The sequence below is a fragment of the Mus caroli genome, unplaced genomic scaffold, assembly GCF_978045245.1.
Source record: "Mus caroli unplaced genomic scaffold, Mus_caroli_1 scaffold_6, whole genome shotgun sequence".
Classification (NCBI taxonomy): domain Eukaryota; kingdom Metazoa; phylum Chordata; class Mammalia; order Rodentia; family Muridae; genus Mus; species Mus caroli.
Window position 1 is genome coordinate 38,750,930 of NW_028227261.1, and position 26,563 is coordinate 38,777,492.

At 47.9% G+C, this 26,563-nt stretch overlaps 1 protein-coding gene across 4 annotated transcripts in view; it reads left to right on the forward strand.

Annotated features, from left to right (window-relative positions):
• Positions 1–26,563, forward strand: part of St3gal3 (ST3 beta-galactoside alpha-2,3-sialyltransferase 3) — a 205,967-nt gene that overhangs the window by 58,970 nt on the left and 120,434 nt on the right. For 3 of the 4 annotated variants that reach the window (XM_085839036.1, XM_021161382.2, XM_021161383.2), the window contains exon 3: positions 24,749–24,796. The exons of the other annotated variant lie outside the window; for it this stretch is intronic. In XM_085839036.1, the coding sequence (XP_085695162.1) occupies positions 24,749–24,796 (48 nt within the window). The remainder of the gene's footprint in view (positions 1–24,748; positions 24,797–26,563) is intronic. 4 annotated transcript variants of the gene reach the window in all.

A 26,563-nucleotide genomic window follows, 5' to 3' on the forward strand; every position in this document is an offset into this window, starting at 1 on the left:
AGCTTGTCCATGACTGCTTAGTGAGAGATAGCTTTGACCTGGGCAGATAAGCCAGGCTGGCCTTAGTTCACAGAGCTCTGCCTGCCTTGCCTCCTGAGTGCTGGGATCAAGGTAGTGCATTAACACTTTGGGCTCCCAGATTTGTATTATTGTAACATATTCTCTTTGGCAAGTATTAACCCCTCGGGAAAATGGTACTTTTAAAACCTAATTGCCCTCCAAAAGGCTCTACCTCTTAAATTGCCCCACCACCCACTTCTCAGTGCCAGTGTGTTGTAAATGGGCTTGTAGGCCATGAACCTGCTGGGGATGAACTACTTCGCAGCTGTCACACATGGCTGGGATAAAGAGGGATGGCTTTGGATGGCGTGGAGCATTCGTGTGCACACACACCTTTGCACGTACACATGGTGCCCACGCTTGATACCAAGTATCTTCCTCGGTCGTTCCCCCCTTTGGTTTTTGAGTCAGGTTCTCTCATTGAACCTGAAGCCTTCCAGCTCTGGGGATTCTCCTGTGTCTGCTTCCCCAGTGCTGGGGCTTTAGACACAAGCTGTGCAGTGCCCAGATTTTAGTGGGTGCTTAGGAATCAGGCCTAGCTATCATGTGCTTCACTCACATGGTCCCACCTAGCAGAGGGAAGACAGGAAGACCATGTGGCCCTCACTGCTACAATACTGCATGGTTCATACTGACTGCATGGTTCATAGCTGGAGGGCAGCTTGGTTGTTAGCCCTGCTGGTAAACCAAAGGTACTTTAAAAACTACATTTTAGATTCCTTAAAGCAGTAAGCTTAAGTCACTGCCAACATAACTTCATCGTTTTCCTTACCTGGGGACATTTAAAAAGACAGGGGAAAAAATAAAAATGAAATTAAAAGACTGGGGAGAACTAAATTATACCAGAGGGGAGGAATAGAAGGAAGAATATAAAACAAATATAAATATATAAAACTAACCCAACGATTCTTTGCTGTAGGGAGGCAAAAAGAGAGGCAACGTAGTTTGATGCTGTGTACGTGCATGCGTGAATGTGTTCGAGTGTGTGTGTTTACATAGGTGTGTGTTTGCCATCGCGTGCATGTGTTTATTTTTAGCTCGAGAAGCCCCAAGCTTGTCAGGAAACCGTGAGAACCAGCTAATCCCTTTCCCTCAACTCCAGCAGGTGACATGATGACAGTCGGGGGATCTTGGATTACAAGGAAACATTCATGCACATAGTCCTGACAGCACCTTGCCACCCACATAGCTCTGGGGCCAGAGAAGCCCAGAAGAAAGATCAGTTTCTTCTCAGTCAAGGGGATCCACCCCAGTGCTGTGAGGCCAGGAGAGAGGCTTCTGGGCCTGAGATGTCTTGTGCATCCGTAGCTGAGGGTCATGGGAAGAGACTGAGGACAGGACCAAGCGAGAAGGGGGTTTTCAGAGATGAGGAAAAAGCCATTGAGGAAGACTTTGAGACAGCTTTGCTGTGACAGGTGGTGTGGCCACTGGGGACCTGGGGGAAGTGCTCCGGGTGAGTGGAATCTTAGGAAGTTTCTCAGGTCCCAGTGCCGTCTGTGAGGGACCTGTAAGGAGGAGGAGAAAGAAGAGGAGGAAGAGGAGGAGGAAATGAGGAGAGGGAGGAAGAGCTGGTGGCCATTGGTAGTCTGTGTGTTTCTAATTTCCATTTGAGTGCCTAGAATTAATTATCATTTTCTTTGTTGCTTGTTTGAAGACTTGGTCTCATGTAGCCCAGGCTGGGCTCAAACCTTCCTTGAAGCCGTGAATTCCCTATTCTTGGTTTTGTTGCCACCACCTCCCAAGTACTAGGATGCTGGTGTGTGGAGTTGAAAACTGGGGATATGTTCCCTTGTTTCTCAGCAAAATCCATCCCACATCCATATAATCACTCACTAAACAAGTTACTCTAGCAGTCTGTATGACTAGGGCAGTCATTTTTAAGACCAAAATTAATTTGACCTAATTTGTGAAACCAAAATTAGAGTTTGCTTCTACTTTTGAGGAAGCTGTAGTCTGATTAAGAAAGGTAAGCTTTTAAAAAAACCTAAGCACAGTTGCTGTTCCATGAGCTGACAGGGGAGCGCATGGCAGCCCTTGGAGTGCGAATCAACCTGGAAGAATGCCTGTAGTCGCCTTTACTCGATATTTTAAAACGAACATCTAAGGAGTGGATAGTTTGACCCAGAGACACACAGTTGTGGGAGGGGTCCAGGACAGGCTTCTTGGAGCCCACAGCTCAAGCCTGGACTTACAGGGGAATAAATAAGGTGAGGCACATGCAACATAGATGGAAGAGCAGGAGTGAGATGCAAGGGCCAGGAAAGGCCGCTCTTGTCGGGATGCTAAGTTTGTGCTGTTATAGGACACCTAAGGAGAAGAACTGGAGTCCTTATTAACCACGTGACAGGACTGTCCCAAACTGATAAGTAGGAAACAGCTCCAGCCTCCAGTTGGTTTCAGTTGTTAAGGGGACCCCACCCCTTACACACACACAATTAAGATAATTGTGACTATACAGAAAGCAAGCATTGACTACAGAAGCGGAGAGGTAACAGTTAACCAGCCAGACAGTGAACCTTTAGCTCAGGCTCATATTGTATAGGAATCTATGGCTGGTCCAGAGACCCGTCTTACCCTAGATAGTTTTAGCACTAGAAGGGCTCTTAGGAATACGTTCATGAGATGGCATAACTATAGCTCAGTAGCCCACTATGGTTGCTGAGTTAGGAGGGAGCAGCCAGTGAGAGGATTTTAAGCACTAAAGAAACACAGTTAGCTTTGCAGTAAAGGAGGAGGCTAACAGCAGGGCAGACTGACAGACAAGACAGTTCAAGAGAGTGGTCCTTGGGGTGGCCTTTGAGGGTCTTCACCTTGTTCCTGCTTCTGCTGCACTGTGACGTGACATGAACCGCCTCCGCCTCCACCTCCGCCTCTGCCTTACGCTTCGGCCTCCCATGTGCTTTTGCCGTCATGATGGGATCACAGCAAGGCAAAAGCAAGCCCCACAGACAGGAAGGATGGCGAGCAGAGGGCAGATGTGGGCCAAGGCACTAGGTGAGAGAAGCAGCCTCCGGAGGACCCAAGTGGGCTGGCACACAGGATGGATGGCTGCTGGCACTCAGGGTGAGCAGGCAGTGAGTCAAATCATGAAGGGTTGTATCACAACAAAGGGCTTAGACCTTACCCAGTAAATGAAAGGGAGGCTGCAGACACTGCATAAAGCAGGCTTCCCAGAACTGATATTAAGTATGTTCCTGACCACAGGTGCAATTCTACTGTGGAAGAATAACTAGCCTCCCTCTCTGTGTGTTTGCAATTAATCAGTAAATGTCTCATCATTGGACCAACGGAAAACATCGTGTAAATTAGAAGATACTTTCACCTAAGTCATTATGAGAATGTTACATGTTAGAATTTGGGTAATGCTAATAAAAACCTTAAGGGAAAATTTACAGAGTTAATTGCATTTATTAGAAAAAAATGAGTCACTTAAAACATCAATTTCAAGAAGTTAAAAAATGGACATGGTAATGCAGGCCTGTAATCCTAGCACTTCAAAGGCTGAGGCAGGAGAATCACACATTGGAGGCCCACCTCGGTTACTTAAGCAGCAGTCTCGGCACTGGCTGCTCTCGCACAGGACTCCAGCCTGATTCCCCAAATCCACATGGCAGCTCACAAACCCCTGTGTTTCAGGGGATCGGACGCTCTTCTGGCCTTTGTGGGCACTGCACGCAGGTGCTGCACAGACAGGGATGCAGTGAAATCACCCATGCACAGGAAACAAAATAAATATTGGAAAAAAAAATATGGCTCGAGAGATGGCTCGGCGATTAAGAACACTTGCTGCTCTGCCAGAGGTCCTGAAGTGAGCTCAGTTCCCAGCATCCACATCCCTTAGATGGCACAACAGCCTGTGACTCCAGCTCCAGGGCATCCGGTGGCCTCTTCTCGCCTCCTTGGGCACCGGTACATGTCATACACAGACACACACACAAATTAATGTAAGTTTCTAACTTATTTTTAAGTTAAAAAAACAAAACAAAACCCTGTACAGCAGCTTAAACTCAAAGGAGGAAACAGGAGGACTTTGGTCTATACAGAAGACCACCAAAGGAAGGCGGTCTCTCCAGAGAGCGATAAAACTGAGAAATCCCTGGCAGGGCAGATGACAGAGGAGGTGGGGGAGGAGGAGCAGCTGGGAAGGAATGAGTGAACGCAGCAGAAGCCGCAGGCTTTTACAGACCACAGGGATATTGTGATCAGATTCCTGCCAAAAAGGTCTGAGAATTCGTATATATGGATGGATCAATTTAAGAAAATCCAGCATTTACTGGGCTACATCAGAATGTCAGGATTGGAGTTCAGATCCCCAGAGCTCACATAAAAGTCAGCCAGGCGTGGAAGCTGCTTGTAATTCCAGCACTTGGGAGGCCAAGTTGGAATCCCCAGGGCAAGCTGGATGGAGAGCTAGTCTTGCTGGAATCTATGAGCTCTGGGTTCAGCAAGAGACCCTGACTCTTTTTGTTTGTTTGTTTGTTTTTTGTTTTGTTTTCAAGACAGGGTTTCTCGGTGTAGCCTTGGCTGTCCTGGAATTCACTCTGTAGACCTCAAACTCAGAAATCCTCCTGCCTCTGCCTCCCAAGTGCTGGGATTAAAGGCGCACGCCACCACTGCCTGTCTCCTGATCTATTAAAAAAAGAAAAAAGAGTGTGCTGGCAACAATTATGTCAACCTGACACAGGTTAGAGTCATTTGGGAAGGGAATCCCAAACAAGAACTGCTTCTACCAGATTGGCTTGTGGTTAAGCCTGAGGTGCATTTTCTTAATTGATGATGGATATGGGAGGGCACAACTTAGTGTGGGCAGGGCCACCCCTGGGAAGTCCTGAGTGCTGTAAGAAAGCAGGCTGAGCAAACCATGAACAAGCCATGAGTAAGCCATGAGCAAGCCATGAGCAAGCCATGAGCAAGCCATGGGCAAGCCATGGGCAAGCCAGTAAGCACACTTCTCCCTCCATGGCTTCTGCATCAGTTCCTGCCTCCAGGTTCCTGCCTTGCTTGAGTTCTTGCTGTGACTTCCCACAGTGATGGACTGTGATGTGGAACTGTAAGCTGAAGTAAACCCTTTCCTGGCCAAGTTGCTTTTGGTTAGTTTTTATCACAGCCATAGAAACCTTAAAACACTCTAACATTGACTCTGGGCCTATACATGCATGCACACCTGCACATTCATGTGCGTGAGTGTACACATACACACACAGCAGGAACATGGATACACACATGCACATTTATCACGCATATACACAGATTAAAATTTTCTCTTTGAGGCAGAGCCTCACTGCATATCCCTGGCTGGCCTGGAACTTGCTTTGTAGACCAGGCTGGCCTCCAACTCAGAGAGATCCATCTGCCTTTGCCTCCCAAGTGTGTGCCACAACACCCAGCTTGCAAGATTAGTTTCTGAAGTAAGTAAATAAAGTTCCACATGTGTACATGCTGGTGCTAGTGGAGACCTCCAGTCTGCAAAGGAGAATCTGGAAATTCAAGCAGTTAAGGTGGCAGGGATGGTGGGGATGGCGGGGATGGGTCAGTGGGCTAAGCGCCTGCTGAGCAAACAGAAAGACCCACATAAATGTGAACAGGCAGCCCCTGTCAGAAATCCCAGCACTGCCACCAGAGAAGGGGAGGTCCCAGGAGCTCTGGACAGCTCGGCCAGCTTAATTGGCAACTTCTGGATTCACTGTGCCAACACACAAACACACACACACACACACGCACACTAACATACACATGTATGCATCACACACACACATTCAATCAAACTTTCTGTGGGTAGATTTTATAAAGTTTTGAAAGAAAAACAGGGATGCTACTGAAAGCCACTCTTGGATGTTGAGCCTGGTGCGCTGAGGCAAAGGAAAGGATGGAGTAGGGAATTATTCAGTTCCCACTAGAGAAGCTCCGGGCTGGGCTTTCATGCATTCTGTGTTACTCCCTTTATATCTCTGCTGTCTTAAGCTCATACCGTCATTAGGGAATGGGATGAAGATCAGGCAGTGAGCTCGGGTAAGTTGGGTGGGATGGTATGCTGAGACAGATGTGGCCGCAGTTCTTTCTGTCCTCTCATTTGCATCCGTGTGGCGGACTCTGAAGTAAAAGGACAGCTTGTGGCTTGTGACTGACCTCTTGCTACCTTTATAGGCAGAGAAGCAAGTGTAGGCACACAGATGGGTCACAATGGGCCTCAGACTTGAACTTCCCACCCAGGGAGTAAGTAACCCATAACTTACAAGCACAAAAATCAAAAGATGCTTGAAGTAGAAATCTGTGTGGCTGACAAATAGCTCAGCTGGTAGAGTGCTTGTCTAGCACACACCAGGCCCTAGGTTCCATTCCTGGTACCCTGAAAAGCCAGGCATGGTAATGTGTACCTGAAGTTCCTGCACTGGGGAGGAAGAGATGGGAGGATCAGAAGTTCCTGGTCAATCTTTTTTTTTTTTTTTTTGGGGGGACAGGGTTTCTCTGTGTAGCCCTGGCTGTCCTGGAACTCACTTTGTAGACCAGGCTGGCCTTGAACTCAGAAATTCATCTGCCTCTGCCTCCCGAGTGCTGGGATTAAAGGCATGCACCACCATGCCCGGCCCTGGTCATTCTTAACTGCACAGCAAGTTCTAGGCCAGCATGGGTCAGGTAGAGCTCCTTTAAAAACCAGGAAGAAGAAAAAAATGGGGTGGGGTGGGTAGAAATATGGGATGAGGAGAGGGTGAGAGACTTGAACAGCTCAGGCCTTTCTGTGAGAAAATTAACACAAACAAAACAGATTAAAAAAAAAAAGTATCTCTTTATGTAAGTGTTTTGTTTGCATGTATGGGTACTGTGTGCATGCAATACCTGCAGAGGCCAGAAGAGGGCACTGGATCCCCTGAAACTGGAGCTACAGACAGTTGTGAGCCACCATGTGTGTGCAGAGAATCAAACCCCGGGTCTCTGGAAGAGCAGCCGGTAGAGATTTTAGAAGTCAGGAACAGCCTTATCATGACTTGCTGAGGTTCAGTTAGTGGCAAGGACAAAGTAATGAAAGGGTGTGTCCTGTCGAAAGGCCACTTTTCCGAACTGTAAACTACCCTGGAGATGAGAACAGGCACAGAACAGACGTGGGTCCGAAGGAATCTTGCCCTGCTTCCGGATGTTTCAAACAAAGAGGAAATTACTCAGTTTAGGAAACATTTCAAAATCCCTGCTGCTGATAGGCCCTGTGCCCAAAGCATAAACTAATAAGTCCTGTGAGGCCTAGGCTCTGAACAGGAGAGCACCCCGAGGCCTGATCTCCAGCCAGATCTCCCCTTGTGGCACTCAGAGCTTTCACTCCGGATCTCTGGCTGCCTTTGCAGCCCCACTTTCCAAGGTGGAAACCAATGTCACCCCTGAGGGAGGGTCCTGAGTGTGAGGGCTCATTGCCTCACCTCTTCCAGAGGTGGAATAGAACTCAGGCTGCGGATGTCCCTCTCCAGTCATGGGTTTCCCTCTCCCTGTCACTTCCACTCTCCTCTTTCTTCTAGATTCTTCCACTTGGGCAATAAACTTAATCCTTTATTGGCATACCAATAAAAGCTGTGAATATATTTTATATTCAAAATGAGAGCCTCAACACGTCTGCTATCGATAGCTGTCTGGTTAAAAAACAAAAAACAAAAACAAAAACAGAAATTAAGAGATTTTTCCACAAGCCATAAACTCAATTCCTAGAATGCTTCACACTTAAACAGTAAAATCAGCGTGTGACTTTTTAAAAACTACTTTAAATTAAACTTTTATTTTTTGTGTGTGGCTGTTTGCCTGCCTGTGAATCTGTACACCATGTGTGAGTTCAGTGCCTATGGAAGCCAGAGAGGGCATCAGACGTCCTAGAACTGGAGTTACAGGGCAGTTGTGAGCAGTCTTCAGACCAAGCCACGTCCCTAGCGTGTGGGTGTGACTCTGTGGGAGAGAGAGAACCTGACCAGACTGCGCGAGGCCCTAGAGTCCGTCCTCAGCTTTCTGTGTATGAGGGGCCACACCTGTCCTATCCAGGGCATGGGCGTTATAGTTAGGATGATAAATCTAATCTGGCAATTGCAAGAAAATTCCGTAGACAGATGGACACCTGTCCTTGCTTTCTGGAGACTGTCAGTTTCAGCAGTGGACGTGGGCACCGTTATCCTCTCCTCTAGGTGGTCACTTGACACCGTGTCTAGGAGAGGAGGTCCTTTTTAATCCTGCATTGTAGATGGTTTCTGTTCTAGTGTCCCCAGAGCCAGGGTGCTGTGACATCTGACTTTCAGGTTGAGCATTAGTGTTGGCTCAACAGGTCAACTTTTAACCTTTTCTTTTTGGGGTGCTGAGAGTAGAACCTAGCGCCTCCTACACACTGGGCAGGAGGTACCAGCATGTGGTAACAACATTTGTTCTGTCTCCATTGATGGGAAGGTGGATAGGTAGATGGATGTGTCCTCTTTCTCTGTGTGTCGGGATCTCTGTCTCTGTGTGTATGTATGTGTCTGCCTCTCTCTTTTTCCCCCTCTTCTTTGGGGGGGGGGTGTCTCATGTAGGCCAGGCTAGCCTCTACCTCACTATCAAGCTGAGGATGACCTTGGTCCTCCCAGCCCCCACCTCCCAAGTGCTTGAATTACAGGCATAGGACACCAAGCCCAGCTAACATTTTTCTTTACAGAATGTAAGGAAGTTGCCGTGTTTGTACTCTGTAAACCATCCCAGCTTGGTTCTGAAAAACAAGGTTATTCTCCATAGTAGATCATTTTTAGGCTAAAGAAATTGTCTTAAAAATTGTCTTATCAATTCTTACATGAATTACTTAATAGTAACTTACTAGTATTCAGGAGGATGGAATGTTCTGTGGTTCAGTAGCTAGCAGATGATCAAATTTAACATTGCCAATGCCCGTGGGACATCCTTTCATGGTGAGCCTTCTGTAGGGAGGAGTGTGAGACACAGAGCTGCTTCAGTGGCCCTGCTGACATATTTAACCCGACTGTAAGCACTGAGGATTGGCCAGGAAAGCTGCTCGGCAGGGCGTGCTCCAAACAGTGTCCTGGACCCCGAAAAAGGCTCTAACAGGGGCAAAGACAAACAGTGAGTGTGGCATTCCTAAGTCAGTGAGACTAAGGACAAAACAGCCAAGGTCAGAGTAAAGCTCTTCCAGAGCCCACAGAGGAGAGGATATAGAAAAACGTGGGGGAGGGGGCAGTTGGATACATACGAGTGTGGACTGTGTACAGGAACATCCTGTCCTTAGGGGGTGGTGACAGCCTCTTCTTATTTCATTGCACAGATGGGAAAATGAACAGTTTTATGTGTTGCTGTGGAAAGTGTTGCGATGTTTCCAGAAGTGCGCCACTTTGTAGCATGTGCAGGTGTCTAGCGGATTCCCCCGGTGGGCTTCCTTCTGGAATATTCAGGACTTTTGTCTTGCTGAGTATGAACCGAGTGAGGGGCTGGATGGAAGGCCTACGTATGTGCAACCCCCAGGAGAAGGCAAACAATGACTGAAGTCTGTGTGGAAGGTTCAGCCGTGCAAGCGCACACCCGCCCAGGGCTGTGGCCATTCTGAGGCAGCAGCTGTTCAGTATTGTGACGGTGTAGAATTGTGTCCTTCGTTTACTGGGAAAGGAATTGTATCCTTCGTTTACTGGGAAAGGCAGTGGTAGAATGTTTGTTTCTTAAAGATTCCCTAGCTCCTGGCTTGTCATCAGCTAGTTCACTCACTCCTTTGTCAGTGTGTGTCGGGTAGCAAGCAAGGTTCTCAGTGAAGGGCTGAATATCTCCCTCATCCATGTTGTAGGGTACCAATGGATGCCCGCAACTGCAGGTTTTCTCAGGAAGTTTGTATAAAACCCTATAATATACTGGGTTTTCCTACAGATACATTCCTGTGATAAAAATTTACACACTTGGCACTGTTACAGATTAACAACAATAACTAGCAAAGTAATAAAATAATTATGGCCATACATTATTAGCATTTCCTGCATCACTACTTTACCTGTTTGGGGGCCAAGGCCAAGTGAAGTGAGAGTCACTTGGACCCAGGCACTCCAGGGCTGCAACAACTGCTCTGAGAGCCAGGGTCCACAGCCGCTGGGACCCAGTAGGGAGGGTAGCACATACAGCGAGGACACTTTGGGCAAAGAAGCAATTCGCATCCTGAGCAGCAGAGAGCACAGATGGACGAGACAGCAAGAGGTTTCATCACACTACTTGGAAACATAGACGTTGAAAACTCAAGGGATAGTTATGTCTGGAATTTTCCATCACACAATTTCAAGTCACAGTTGACTGCGGGCAGCCGAAACCACAGAAAGTGAAATTGTGGCTAAGGGGAGAATACTGTATTATGAAAAGGATATTCTGGGATGCTCAGAGTTTTCAGTCTCCACTAGGAAACCAACATCAGATGCAATCAAGAGAGTGCGTAGCTTGGTCTGTGGTAACTCTCCAGGGAGAAGACAGAGATGCTGTAAAGAATAAAGACTTGGGGACCTCAGTGGCTCTGAGGATGCTGGCCCTCCACCTCCTCCAGCCCCTCGTCCTCCAAGTTTGTCTCCTTGATTCTGGCATGTTCTTCCCGAGTCTTAGAGTAAGAGCCAGCTGGCCTGTCCTATGAATACCCTGGACACCAGTTTATAGGATGATCCATTCATCCTTGCTGAGTAAAACCAGCCCTCTGCCCCACTCTCAGAATCTCCTCCCCACCCCCAGAAGCTAGACAGAGGAATTGTTTTTTGAAATATCCTGACTTATAAATGTTAACAAATTCAGAATTTTCCAAACAATCTGTGGGCACTAAACTTGCTACATCTGCGAACTTCCAATTTACAACATCTTGGGATGCAGAAGTTTAGTTATTGAGTTAGTGAGAATTCTGGCTCAAAGATTAGGGGAAGTTCCCTTCTTGCCTAGCCCTAACTCTTAAAATTAATTTTGTTTTAGATTATGTGTAGGTGTGTATGGGGGGTGGTGGTGTCTGTGTGAATACAAGTGTCCATAGAGGCCAGAAGAGGGTGTTGGATCCCCTGGGAGCTGGAGTTGTGGTTGTGTCCTGTAGGTGGTCGTGAGCCCCCTTACGTGGGTGGGAGAACCAAACCCCAGTCATCTGAAAGAGCAGCAAATACTAATATCTGCTGAGCGCCTCTCAACCCCCTTCTCAGTGTACGTACCGTCTCCTCTCCTCCTTCCTTCCCTCCCTTAATCCAAACAGTGAGGATCCACATATAAGGGGTGGGCAAAGGGGGCTCGCCCCGCCCTTTGCCAGCCTCCGTGACCCATCCTGAGTGGTGTTTCTGAGGCTGGGTGCTCCACCCTTTTGGTACTAAGGATTCCTAACAAGGGCCTCGCACCTGCAAGGTAAGCACTTCCGCTGAGCTCTATCCCCGGCCTTCCTGTGAGAACATGCTTTAAGACAGAGTCAAGTTGCCCAGGTCAGCCTTGAACTTGCTCTGTAGTCTGGGTAGGCCTTGAACTTGGAAGCTTCCCGAGTACCTGGAACAATAGAAGTGACTGATAACAGCGGTCTTGGAATATAACGTATATGCCATATAGCTCACCATTCAAGCTAAACATTCAACTCTAGCTGCCCCAGATTTATGCAAATACCACCACATCTAGTGAGTCTTCAGTGATATAGCAACACAAACTAAAACTCCATGCTTGGTAGAAGGGTTAAAATTTTAAAAATTGACCACACACTACTGGCGAGCATGTGTTCCCATTGAACAATACTCTCATCTCTGACAGAAGTCAGAACCAAAAAAAAAAAAAAAATGTTATGCAAGTACTTTAGGAAGCATTTTCTCATGTTCTTCATATGGCAAGAGTACACATGTCACGTTGTGCATGCTTTTTGTTCATTGATATTTATCCAGAGAAAATTAGACCATGTGCCTCTGCAGGGTTTAGGAACAATGACTTACAGAAGTCTTATTTCTAATACTGCGCTATTAGAAACCATCTCAAGGTCCATAAATACATAAAGAGGTGAGAAAATTGCTCAGCAGTAAAATCCATACCATTTTTTTAATGTGAAATTGGACAGAAAACAGATCTGCTATTACAGAGGATTACAAAAGGAGAACTGGCTCACACCTTTAATCCCAGCACTCTGAGGAAGAGGCAGGGAGAGCTCTGAATTCCAGTCCAGAGTTCTACAGAGGGAGTTCAAGGATAGAGCTATACAGAGAGAGGCCCTGTCTCAGAACAAAAGGTGAACTGGGAATGAGTGGGAGAGGCTACAAAGCAACATTAAGAAACACTCTAGACTTGTGGGGAATGCAGAGGTGGCTCAGTGGTTACAGCGTTGTTTACTCTTGCAGAGGACCTAAGTTCAGTTCCCCAGGCCCAGTTGTTTTTCCTCTTAGCGTAGCGTTTCAGAGCTCACCCGCAGGCTAGTACACGCCAGTACTTCATGCCTTCCTGTGGCTGAATGACGGTTTAGTAGGATAATGACTACATTTTACTGATCCACACATGACCCACTAATGCATATTTAGGTTCTTCGGGGTTTTTTGTTTGTTTGTTTGTTTGTTTGTTTTTTGTTTTTTGTTTTTTGTTTTTTTTTTTTTGAGACAGGGTTTCTCTATATAGCCCTGGCTGTCCTGGAACTCACTCTGTAGACCAGGCTGGCCTCGAACTCAGAAATCCGCCTGCCTCTGCCTCCCCAGTGCTGGGATTAAAGGCGTGAGCCACCACGCCCGGTATAGGTTCTTCTGTTTCTGACTGTTAGAAATAATACTTGTGTGGATGTGTGGACATCATGTACAGGCTTTTATGTGTGCAGCACATCCTCATTTCTCTTGGTACATGCCTAGCAGTGGGATGGCTGAATCATAGGATAACTGTGTTTAGCCAGGGTTCACTAGAGGAACAGGGCTTACAGAGCGAGTCTAACATAGATAGGAGGGGATTGATTAGAATGCCTATAACAGTGGTTCTCAACCTTGCTGATGCTGGGACCCTTGAATACAGTTCCTCGTGTTGTGCTGACCCCCAGCCATAAAATGATTTTCATTGCTACTTCACAACTGTAATTTTGCTTCTGTTATGGGTCACAATGTAAATATTTTTGGAGATAAGAGATTTGCCGAAAGGAATGAAGAGATGGCTCTGCCGTTAAGAGCACCAGCTGCTGTTCTAGAGGACCCAGGTTCAATTCCCGAAACCCTCATGGGTGGTTCACAACCATATGTAACTCGAGTTCCAAGAGATCTGATGCTCTCTTCTGGCCTTTCTGGACACCAGGCATGTATGTGACACAGAGACACATAAGCAGACACACACCCTTACACATAAACATAAAATAAAACACTTTTTCAAAGTGGGTCTTCCCACTTTAAATGATTTAATTAAGAAAAAAATCCTTCCAGGTAGTGGAAACACACACACACCTTTAGTCCCAGCAATCGGAAGGCAGAGGCAGGAGGATCTCTTGAGTTTGGGGCCAGCCTGTTCTACAGAGCAAGTTCCAGGACAGCCAGGGCTACACAGAGAAACCCTGTCTTGAAAAACAAAAAAGAAAAGAAAGAAAAAAAAAAAAATCCCTCACAAGTGTGCCCGGCCACTTGGGTTTCAGTTAGTTTCAGATGTAGCCGAGTTGACAACCAAGAATGGCCACCAGGCCAACTGAGAGACTCCCAGTCTCCATCGTTATACCTGGCCCGCTCTTACGTGAGTGCCAGGGACCCAAACGCAGGTTTTCATGCTTGTGTGGTAGGCATTTTACTGACTGAGCCATCTCCTCAGCCCCCAAAGACCCTTCGAAGCTAAAATAAAGCAAAAAGAAACAAATAAAAAAATCACAAAAACTCAGGCCCTGTAGTTCTAGGAAATTTTCATTGAATTATTTCTTTAAATTTTTTCTCTTTTCACATTTTTTTAACCCAACTTTTTTTTTTTTTGAGATTTTTTTATTTTATGTATGTCTTCAGACACACCAGAAGAGGGCATCAGATCCCATTACAGATGGTTGTGAGCCACCATGTGGTTGCTGGGAATTGAACTCAGGAGCTCTGGAAGAACACCGCTGAGTGCATCTTCCCTACTTTTTTCTTTTCTTTTTTTTTTTTTTTTTTTTGGTTTTTCGAGACAGGGTTTCTCTGTGTAGCCCTGGCTGTCCTGGCACTCACTTTGTAGACCAGGCTGGCCTCGAACTCAGAAATCCGCCTGCCTCTGCCTCCCGAGTGCTGGGACTAAAGGCGTGGGCCACCACGCCCGGCATCCTACTTTTTTCTTATTTGTTCTCATGTTCTAGCTGTCATATTCTAGGTGTCTAACTTTCTGTCCTATATTCCGAAAGTTTTTCTCAATTTGTTTTTAACCTTTTTTAAAAAAATCATTATTCCTGACATACATTATAGTTTTAAAAAGATGTCTTCTATTTTTATTTATGTTGTGTCTCTTTATGTGTGCTCACAGAAGCCAGCATAGGGCAGTAGAACCCTGGAGCTGTCCTTACCCACAGTTGTGAGTCACCCCATGTGGGTGTTAGGAGTCGAACTCAGGTCCTCGAGACTGGTATACTCTCTCACAAGATGGAGCCATGTCTCCATCACCTAAGTGTGCCCTTTGAGTGGGATCTTCTACAGAGACTTGATGTAACCAACTAAGTTTAAATATTTACTGGTCATTTGCAGAGCAAGTTTTCCAGTTCCCGACTGAAGCCCATTTTCAGCTGGGTGACTGGTTAACTTTCCTGGGTGCCCACTCAGAGTTGACCGACAACTGAATGCATGGACGGCTTCCCCATGTTTAAACCTTTATACTTGTGGGTTGCCGCAGGCCTTCAGTTGGGCCATCTGCAGTGCGTGGCAACAGTCACCACAGATTTTGTTAACTGAACTTGGAGGGTACGTGTTCCCCAGGACAGAATGCCTGCCATAAACAACTCAAAAGGAATGATTTATCTTGGCTCCTGGTTTCACAAGATTCTGCCTGTGATCATTTGGCTCCATATTACTGGGTCCATTGAGGGTTAGGACATCATGGTTGTGGGGGCAGGGGGACACAAGAGCTTCTTCATGGTGAACAGGCAGCAAGGAAATACAGAGAGGGACCAGGGCCAGATACAGGCCCAAGGACTGGTACCAGTGACCACTTCCTCCAGTAGCCCCGCCTTTTTCTGTTACCACCTCCTAATAACCATGCAACCATGCATCATATTTTGGAGCGATCTAGGAATTAATCCACTCATAGGTCAGAGTCCTCATGATGTAATCATTGCCATAGACACACCCAGGAGTGTGTTGCACCTGTCTCTCCTAAGCATGTCTTAATCCACGGCTAGACAGTCCAGATCCGCCCTCCCCACTCTTCATTTCCCCTCCATAGCATTTGAGATTGTGTGGCTTTCGTGCCTAGTCATTTACCTGAACCTGCCCTTGAGGCCACTGGTTGGCTAACTGCTAGGCACAGGTGTCTAGTTTCATTGTCCCTTGGCTATTAACTTAGCACCACAGAATGAGTAAATGATAAAGGTTTCCTTCGGCTTTTGGTTCTGGTCCAGGGTCAGGGGTCCATGTCCAGTGAGACAGCCCTTTTGCTGGCAGAGTCCTGAAGCTGTGCAGGGGGTTGCATGGTGGGAGTTGTTCGCATGAGCTACTCATAGGGCTCCGTCCTGATGTCGCCCTCCGGCCCTAATCACCCGTCAGTGGCTCTACCACTACAGTTGCGTCCATTCCCACCCTGTCTAATACCTCACTGTGGGGACTGAACGCTAGCCTGAGCTTCAGCAGGAGCAAAGCCTGTTCAAACCACAGCCCCAGAGGAAGGGTCCCCAGCGCACGCTTCCCCTTCTGCGCTACGTCTGGCACTGTGGTCGTTTGTCTGTTCTAGAGTACCTGTACTTCCTTCTTCTGCAATCCCAGTTTGGACTGGTCCTCACCTCCCCACATCTAACCAGATCCTACATCTCTCACAGACACACTCAGGAGAGAGCTCCACCTGTCTGCTAAGTGCATCTTAGTCCACAGCTACACAATCCAGATCGGCCCTGCCCTCTCCTCATTTCCTCTCCATAGTATCTGAGATTGTGTGGCTTCCACACTGAGTAACTTACTTGACCCTGTTCTTGAGATCCCCGGCACCACAGCACCACACTAGACTCTTCTCACCCCGACGTGGCTTGCTAGAAGGCTCTCCTGTTGTACCTGCCCGTGTGCATCCCACTGCCTCTCACCACGATCACAGTGGGGTTCTTTGAAGTCTGTTGACATCAGTTTACTGTGTGTGCTCATATGTGTGAGTGTATGTTTGTATGGGTGTGTGCTTGGGTGTGAGTATGCTCATGTACCCATGTGCTCCCATGAGTGGCACACACACATGTATGCACACACATGTGTTTATGTGGGGGGGCTTACAGGACAACTTTCAGAAGTCGGTTCTTTTCTTCCATGTGCAGGTCCTGGGGATTGAGCTTAGGTCCTTAGGTTTGACAACGGGTGCCTTTATCCACTGAGCTGTCTTACCCACCCTTAACAGTTTTTTTTTTATGAGATTAGTATAAAAACTCATTTGTCTACAAAATCTAATCTAAAATGATGTGAATATATTTATAGTCCCTCTCATTTAGTATAAAAATCCACGGCAGAAGTATTTCATTCCAGCGTGTAGCTTCCATGTCTCACAGTGGTGGGGTGTTAAGTAATGTTTGATTTGTGCAGCATATAGATGTTCTAAAATCTGTAAAACTGCCGTGGGCAGGAGAGATGGCTCAGTCAGTAAAGAGTGTGGCTAACAAGCACAAGCCTTGCACGTGCTCCCAGGACCTGTATAAACAGAGGGGAAGGGAGGCAGAGACAGGCCCTGCAGCTTGCTGGCCAGGCACACTTGCCTTCTTGGCACTATCCAGGCCACGAGTGACCCCTGTCAAAAATAAAAATAAAAAAATAAAGATAAGGAACGGCACTGGAGGTTGTCTTCTGGCTTCCACACGCATGTACCCACATGTGCATGCGCGCGTGTGCACACACACACACAGAACAGAAGAAGGAACCTATGAGTTTCCACATTAACTTCTACACAGGAGGAATCAGATCCAAAGACACTGTGTGTGTTGGGGATAGGGGGAGTCTAGGTAGACATGAAAGTCTGCCTCAAACCTGGAACCTTGCAGGCCATGTCGTGCCCTCAGGCAGCTTCAGGTCCCTGCCTCTGCCCTCTGTTCCCTCAATGGTTTCCTCCTATCCTTCGTGCCCAGGCTGGACCATCCAATAGAAGAAACAGTTTCTTCATCTCCTGTCCATCCGAGTCTGCCTCTCTGCCCCTCGGTCATGCTCCTGGCTGGCCTTCACTTGAGACTCCATGTAAAGATGCTCACTCCCTCCAGCACGTACTGGACAAATGACCTGGGGTGGTCCCATGTCTCCGAAGGGCAGCCACGTCGACCTTTCCCGTGCCCCTGGAGCCTCTCAGCTCACTCCCAGGGTTTCACTCTCAGTTTCAGCACGTGCCCACGTCCATCCCATCGTCCGTCCTTCCCTCTGCTTCTTCACACGCGCAGGTGTGTGAGCAGTGCCACCCCCACAGCCTAGCCTTCCAGGGCCAGCTCCTCCCAGACTTCCTGCTCTCCTCCAGTGTGCTAAACCCCCAGGGACTCTCCTGCCTCAATCTTAAGCCAAGTGCCTTTTGTCTCCTGGGATGACATAGCAGTTTTTGCCCTTAATTTCACGGTGACTCACTTTTTAAAAATAGTCTTTGATGTGTCAAGGCCTTTTTTTCTTTTTTTTAACCGTGGTCATTGTATTGACTGGTCCCTGAGTCACATGGATTCTTACCTCCTCAAAGAAACCCTAAGATATTAATTAGGGGTGACCTTTCCCCCTGAAGCCACACACCCCTCACTTCCCATACCTCAGGGCTTTTGCTTACTCATTCCCAGCCTGCCACTGTGGCCTGCTCACCTCACACAGCTGAGGTGCCTTCCCTACACGTCTTTCTAGCTATTCCTAGTAAAAACCCTAGACCTGGACTCCCCCCCTAACTCTTAAGGCTTCTAACACTGTTAGTCTCTGGGATCCTGGGAGAGCTCAGACATTCTTGGACTTCAGGGACCATCTTTGATCTTTCCCTAGCCCTTTATTCCCTGTGCATGCACTCGTGTATTCTTGTTTGCAGGTGGGTAGGTACATGTATGTACACACGCGTGTGGAAGCCCTAAGTTGTGTCACGTGTCCTCACCAGGCTTGCTGATTCTTGGTAGTCTAGCCAGCCAGCTTGTCTCTGACTTTTGAGGTTTTACCTGGGTTCTGAGGATCCAAACGCCAGTTCTTGGCAAACATTTTATACACTAAGCCATTCCACCCTCCTTCGAGCAGCTGAGCTTTGTAAAGGCTTTGGAGCCTTACATGCTTGGTAAGCTGGATTGATAAAATCTGAGGAGAGCCTTCTTGGAAGGAGTTTACTGCATCCGCAGCTTCCACTCTCAGCTGAGTCCTCGAAGCTGGACCGCCGGACGGAACCGATCCCATTGAAATCAGGAACGCCCTTCCTTCCAGTCCGGCCGCCATCTGCGCACCATATTAGGACGCCTTTCTTGTCATCAGTTCTCATCTCTCTTGGCTCACTCTCCTAGGACATTTTTTTCCCTGTGTGTTTCTTCAGTAATCAGTTTATTTAAGTTTTGTTTGTTTGTGTGTCTGTGGGAGTGGGGTGGGGTGGGGGTGGGGTTGAGAGGGAAGCAGCTGAGGAACTAGGGCTAGGGGACTTGATCATTCCAGGATCTAAGCAGTGGAGAAACTGCAAAGGAAACAGATGGCCGTGTGGACGTTAAGATACTACCTGGGGGACTGGAGAGATGTCTCAGTGGTTAAGAGCACTGACTGCTTTTCCAGAGGTCCTGAGTTCAATTCCCAGCCACCACATGGTGGCTCACAACCAACTGCAATGGAATCCAATGCTGTCTGAAAACATGACAATGTACTCATATATACAAATTAAGTAAATACACCTTTTCTTCCTTCCTTCCTTCCTTCGTTTCTTTCTTCCTTTTAAAAAGACACTGCCTCTGGTTGGGGATGTAGCTCAGTCGGAAGAGTGCTTGCCTAGCATGCATGTAGTCTTGGGTTCGATTTCTATCACTCTATAAAACCAGACACAATGACGAACACCTGTGACCTCAGCACTGGGAAACTGGAGGATCAGAAATTCAAGGTCATCCTCTACTACATACTGAATTCACAGCCAGCCTGGGAAACGTGAAACCCTGTCTCAGAAAACAAGCAAGTAAATAACAGTAAGAAAAATAAATTATCATTTCTCTTTATAGATCACCAGCGCCACCCCCACTCCCAGCCAAGTTGAAGGCTCTTTGTAAAGCCAGATTGGTGACTACAGCTTAGACCCATAATCTAACTTGTCCTCTGCTTCTTTTGAGTCAGCCTGTGAATGTGTTGTCCCGGGTGACAAGCGTGCTTTTATACCAGTCGTTAGGAGGGCGGGGAAGGGGGCAGGAAGCAAGCTGCCAGAGGGGACGAGCTCCCTGCAAACGCAGAATGCATCCAGGTAGCAGGAGACAGGAAGAGGAGACTCCTAGGGGTTGGTCAGGCCTCATGGAAACTGAGCAAAGCCAAAACACTAAGGCCTTGAGGAGGGATGCCCCGAGTCATAGCTGGTCACTATGAGCTTCTCTGCAGTGCTCTCAACAGCAGGCTCTGACTCTTCAATGTAATGTTTTACCATGTGAGCTGCAGGACCAAGCATCTAGCCTAGCCTAGGCCCCACCCTCGTCTCCCTTCTATGCTGTGATTGCTCCTAGCACCCCAATACTCTGTGCTTCCCAGTGCATGTCTCCAGAAGGCAGCCCCCAGGGAATGGCTTGACCTTCCTGTTGATCAGGCCACCTCAGTGGTCCATCAGTAGGCCACTCTTAGTCAGAGAAGTCAGCCTGAGTTTGCACAAGCCTGAACTGTGGATATGGTCTTCTGTCTGTCTCACTTCTCATTCCTGTTCTGTTCGTTGCAAATCCTGAAGCCAAGTTTCTATTTGAGAACACGAGCTGGAACCCTTTGCTGTCCTATTTTTGCAAGTTTCTGTTTGTTGTTTTTGATATATGGTAGCAGGCACTCGGTGACTGGCACACTCCCCTCCGTCCTGCTGAGGCCACTGTTTGTTTGTTTGTTTGCTTGCTTGCTTGCTTGCTTGCTTGTCTTTAAAGGCTTCTTGGGGCCTGGAGAGTTGTCTCCGTGGTTAAGAGCACTGACTGCTTTACTAGAGGATCTGGCTTTGATTCCCTGCACCATGCGTCAGCTTATAAACATCTGCGACTCTCAATCCCAGGAGACCCAACTGTCTTTTCTGGCCTCCGTGGATACCAGGCACACAAGTGGTGCACAGACTTGTACTCAAGCAAGACACCCATACATGGGCTGAAGAGATGGCTCAGTAGTTAGAGCACTTGCTGCTCTTTCAGAGGACCCAGGTTCAGTTCCTAGCTCCCACGTGTTGCCTCACAACTGGCTGTATCCAGTTCCAAGGGATCTGTTACTTTCTCCTGGCATCCCTGGGGAACGGGAACTCACGTGGTGCTCATGGAAGGAAAACATTCATACATTAAATAAAAATAAATAAATCTTAAAAATACTCGAACACATGAAAATTGTTTTTAAATAGAAAAATTCTGCTGTGGAGCAGGACATAGCCGTCTCTCCACAGCCTCAGGCAGATGTGGCCGGTTCTTTCTTAGAACACTTCCCACCTTCCTGCTTTCTCCGCTGCAGCAGTCAGCCCACTCTGACCCTAAGCGCAGGAGGTTCTGGGGCGTGCCCTCCCTCAGCCGAGAACTCCCTTCTAGCCTTTGCTTCTGATGGCTCCTGTCTTCAGGTCACCGTCCCCATGCCCTAACACGCCATGGGTCATGTCTGTTCTTCCTCCCCCTTGGCCTTTTAACGTTGTGTCATATCAATCAACCACCCCTGTGAGAAATGGCTTCCTTCATTTTACATACTTGGCATTTCACCCCTCGCCCACTAACGAGACTTTCTTGAGGACAGGGACACTCACATTCTTACTCTTGTGTGTCGCTGTTGTTGTTACTGTGGTGTGTAGGAGGTAGTATTTTCTGTATTAAGGAGCAGTGGAATCTCTCTGATCACTCTTTTTTCCTGTCTTATCACAGGGACATGTTAGTTCACATGTTTGAATTCTACCTGTTTGCTTGGGAACAGTCTGTTTGCTCCTCATTCTCCCACTCCTGAAACTCGCACGGGGTGGAGAGCAGAAGATCTAGATGTGGAACATCTAGGGTAGCAGGCAGGCGGCACCCCAGAGTACAGCTCATTCACACATGCCTGGGGCTTTCAAAGCCTGGGCAAAACCTAAGACTATGGGCTGCATTCTCTTCCCTACCCCTCTGGAGTCTCCACATTCTGCTTCAGAAACCAGACACAGGAAACATCTGACCGTAATAAAAAGCTTCCAGTAAATTCTAGCTTTCCTCATTGTGCAGCGAGCTCTGTCATGCTTTGGTCTGGGATTCTGTTCGGTCACTTGTGCAACACACCACATGGCTGCCCGCCTCTGGCCTAGGAGCCAGGAACAGCTGGAGCCTGGAACGCCCAAGTAAAAATGACTTATTTGTTAGCTTCAGAGGGAGAAATCTGGATTCTTGCTCTGTTGCTTGCAAAGCAAACGTCTCTCTTTGTTGAATGCTAAGTTTTCCCGTAAACTGTCATCATGGTTTATAACTAAAATAATCTTACATCCTTTAGAATAAACACAAATAATGAATCACCAAACTGGTCTATGCCTTTAAGACTGAAAACAAAATTTATTTGAACTTACACAGAGCATGAATATGTCACACACACACCCCCCAACCCTGTTCATGACATCTCAACTCTGAAGACGCATGTTCCCTGAGCACAGCGACCATTGCAGAGACTCGGCTTTCCAGGAGACAGCCACCCCCACCCCCCTCCAGGCTTCTCTCCCAAGACCCTGATCGATCACTCTTTACCTGTACCTTGTCCATCTTCCTGGCCTGCAAGGCAGAGACCTCTCTTACCGAGCATTGGTGCTTGGTAATGTTTGCGGGAAGGGGCCTAGAGCTGATGAGGGAATGCTGCCTAGCTTGTGCAAAGCCCTGGGCTCCATCCCTGGGACCGAGGAACAAACTGTGGGAAGGAAGGAAGAAGAAAAGAAGAGAAGCGAAATTGGGTTGACCAGGAGTTGATGTGTAACTGCTCTGAGCTCTCAGGATGGCCCCAGTAACTGAAAAGTCGAACAGCCCTCACCACAAATAATGGAAGAGATCTGGAACCTGCCGTGCCTTGGCTCCAATACCAGCGAGTGTGTGCTGGAGCAGTTATTTTTAATCTTTTTCTTCTCCCCTTCCTCCTCCCCTCTCGCCCTACTTCACACACACACACACACACACACACACACACACACACCCTCATTTCTGGTCCCAAGCAAAACTCTCCCACCTCAGCTCAAATAGCTGGGACTCCAGTGAGCGCCGGGACTCCAGTGAGCGCCATTACCCAGCCCCACCCCCACCCACTTGATACAAATAACACATGTTCACTGTGGACATTTTGTAGAGTCTTGCCACCAAAGGCAGCCACTACCAGCAATTACTGCTCTTTAGTTATTCAAGTAAGGTCTAGCTTTTTTTAATATGTGGATCAAAAAAATTTCAAAAACAGATTATTAGATCAGGATTGCTTATGAGTGATAAGAAAGTAAATTACAATTGGAAAAATGTCAACCAGTGAAAATCAGGTACTTAAAATTTTATTATTTTTTTGCATCTGGGGGAGGAGTGTGTGTGTGTGTGTGTGTGTGTGTGTGTGTGTGTGTTTGTGCGCAGGGCTAAGGTTGACATTAGGTGTCTTCCTTGACCTACACTTTGTATTTTTGAAGCAGGGTCTTGTGCTGAGCTCTGAGCTCACTGTCTAGCTGCCCTGCTTGCCCTGACCGGTTCCCCAGCTCTGTCTCCTGCACTCTGGGATGACACCGGGCCTCATCGGTCGCACCCACCTGCATTTTCACAGGCCTGCTGGGGCTCAGCCACTCCTCACACTGTACAGCCAGGGTTTCATTCACTGAATCATCTGCCCAGCTCTTGAGCTGCCTCTAGAAAGGCTGCCCATCTTGGCAGGCAGCTCCTCAGGAGGTCTTCCAAAGCCTCCAGGTGAGGCAAACCTTTTTCCTTCTCACCTTGGCCGAGGATTTAAAAGGAAGAACACATCTCACCAAGATGAAGCAGACACAAAACACCGCGATAAAAGGACAGCACTCCTGAGTTAGACTCAGCTCATTGAGAGACCTGATGGTTCACCCACCTTTCTGTAAAGAACAAGCTGTCCTGCCTTTTTCTTGGTGGATTTCAGAGCACATGATCTGCCCTTACCTGAGATGCGGGATACTAGCTTCTGGATCCTTTCAGGAAGCCCGTCTCCAGCTCACTGCCCAATGGTTCTTAATAAACGTATTTCCAATGGTTTGTGGTCTGGGCATTTCTCTAGAAACTGTCCTTCTGCAGTGGCTTGAGAGTCAGGCGTGGTGCTAGTGACGTAAGCTAGTGATGCAACCGTGAATGAGCAGCTGCCGTGGCTGCTTTCATTGAGCTTCTGTGCTAGCGTGGGAGCCTTGTTATGATAACTATGTTGAATTTCTGTGTGTAGTGAGATCTAGAAGATACTGTAGAGTAGGCCGTGGCTGCATACACATGTCCTGCATGCCTGGCTAGCTCTCTCTGCAGCGAGTGAGCCTTTTGAATCTGATCTCTTGAGTCTGGGGTGTTTGGACCACACCTCATGTAGGTATCCCTCGATGTGTAATTGCTGTGCATTGGCTTTTTACCATCATTTGAGACTGGGTCATATGTTAAGAGACGGCCATGCTACAAACTCAAGAGATGTTGCGGGAGAAGCAACATCACTGGGTCCCCTCTCTGCTAGGACTTGAGTCTTTGAGTTGCTTGGAAGCACCTGCTCCCTTCTTCCTTCAGGTCTTTACGGACATGAGGCCATCTCTGTGCCTGTGGTGCTCATTCCATTCTTGTTGGCTTTAACCCTCAGCATCCCCATCAACCCTAGCCCAAGGTCCAGTTTCTCCAGAGAAGCTTTTCCTGCGCAGCGCCCTCAGGCTGGTCCCTAGCACCGACAGCAATGTCTTCTCTGATTTGTTCTTCTTGGTGTCTAGCTAAATAGTTTGTCCTCTGATAAGGTCTCTTTCCAAGATGAAAGGCAAGGAGACCCACGGGAGCACAGACCACGTGTTGCTGTTGTTGCTGCTGACTACGGTATCATAGTAGTCTAGTACATAGTAGATGCCCAACGAACATTTCCTGACTCTGTGAATGACAAGAAGAACGCACTATGGACACCGAGCCCTGGAACTGTCTTTCTCTCTTTGCTTTGGCTGCTTGGGAGCTCACACCCCACCCCCACCCCCTTGATTCTGCCTGCTGTGTTTGCAAAGGCCCTGGTGGCATGGGCTCTGCGCGCTAATACCTACCCTCTCTTTGACATATTCGCTTTATTATTGCAGCATATGCTATAAATTATTATACTCTACTTTCGAGGTTTTATTGGGGGGTGGGGTGGGAATAGCAAACAAACACGCATCTGGACATAAGAAAGTGAGCTGCCAAAGGGGAGGAGTCAGTGCTTTTAGGCTGCTGCAGGCTTTGGGTGGAGCCATCAGGCCCTTGTCTGACTACAGAAGAAAGACATGAACTTGTCCTCTTGTGTTACAGATTCATTGCTTCTTTCCCTTGACTCCGCTGGACAAACCCTAGGCACAGGTACCAACTCCCCGCCCCCTCTGTCATCTCTTCAGCCCTTTGTGGTGCAGCCTGATGAGTTGGGGGTCCCGGGGGAGGGGGAGAGAGCCACAGAATTATGGAAAAGGCCCCAGGGCTTTGCCATGGAGGGAGCAGAAGGTCCCAGCGGGAAACACTTTTCCAGTTGTTTTCCAGGCGGACACTGAGCTGGGTGCGGTGGCACTGGCAGAGGCAGGTAGGTCTCTGAGCCTGAGGCCTGCCTGATGGGCACGAGGAGTTCTAGGCCAGCCAGGGCTGTCACAACTGGTACTCTTCCTCCTAGAATTGCGATGGTTCGTGTGAGAGGCTGTCTAGTCTCTGAATGCATACCCTGTCTCAGAGCAGGGCAGAGGGCTTTGAGGGACCACCAGCTCTGGGTATGATGAGCATCAGGGCTCCCCTACAGAATGGCAGGCAACTAGAGCAGCCAGCTTCCTGAGGACAGCCCTATGCCCTCCATTGTACATTCACACACACACACACACACACACCACGTGCTCTGGTGGAGAACTCCTGGAGGGAGCGCTGCACCTGCCTGCACCAGTCACAGGCAGACAAGCCCTCCCTTCCAGTGTTTACTGTATAGACCTCACTGTTCGGCACACACTGTTCTGACGCCGAGTCACTGAGGCCAGAAGGTGGCTGTCCTCGTCAGACACAGTCCACCTGCCCCATACCTCAGTTCTTGTTGGCAGGGCAGGAAGGACGGACAGACAACTGCTTTAATTCTTCAGCTTGCTACCCCTGGGGAGCTCAGAACAACTGCACACCAGGGGAAGGATATCCCTATATGATTCAGTGAAGCTTTATCTCAGCTTGAATCCCAGAAAGACCGTAGCTGGCCTTTGGAGGGTAGTTAGTCTCTTCCGCTGACCTCATACACAATCAATTCATGTTCACAAGGCCCAGGCAGTTGTGGTAGAGAGGACAAGAGGAAAGCTGTTCCTCCCACCGGGGACAGGGCCTACTCTGTGTCTGTGCTGTACGGAAAGCCTCACAAGTCCCTCGGCTATTTATCCCTCACACTGGCTTTGATTTCCTTCTTTCTTTTCTTTTTTTGGTTTTTCGAGACAGGGTTTCTCTATATAGCCCTGGCAGTCCTGGAACTCACTTTGAAGACCAGGCTGGCCTGAACTCAGAAATCCGCCTGTCTCTGCCTTCCGAGTGCGGGGATTAAAGGTGTGCACTACCATGCCTGGCTTGAGATAGGGTCTTATTGCTGGCCTGAAACTTCTCTGTACCACGCCCGGCTCAGCTTTGATTTCTTTAACTGACCTGGAACACAGGGTCACCTGTTCAAGGCCCATCCATCCATACCTGGCCAGCTAAAAAGCTCACACTTGGCCTTTGCTGACCATGTGTGCCACTGTCCCGTGCCACATGGGGCCCCTCCACCACAATGCTGAGGCATGCATGAGAAGTCACTTCAACTGACTGGACAGGCAAGGAAGATCTTAAAGGAACCCCAGGTTGCCTCTGTGTTATGAGAAAAGATTGACAGCATAATACATCACAATTAAGGACTTTTATTATCAAAGACCTCCTTTAAGACAGTGGAAAGGTATCGTGAAAGAGAGATCTGCATCATAATTAGCTAGCAAAGAATTTGTCCCTAAAGCCAAGAAACTACAAAAATCCTTAAGAGTGAACACGCCAGTGTAGAAATGAGCAGAGGACTTGAAAAAGCATTTCAGAAAAGAGGTCCATAAACCTAGGCAGAGGTTCTCAATTACGTTAGTACCCAGGAAA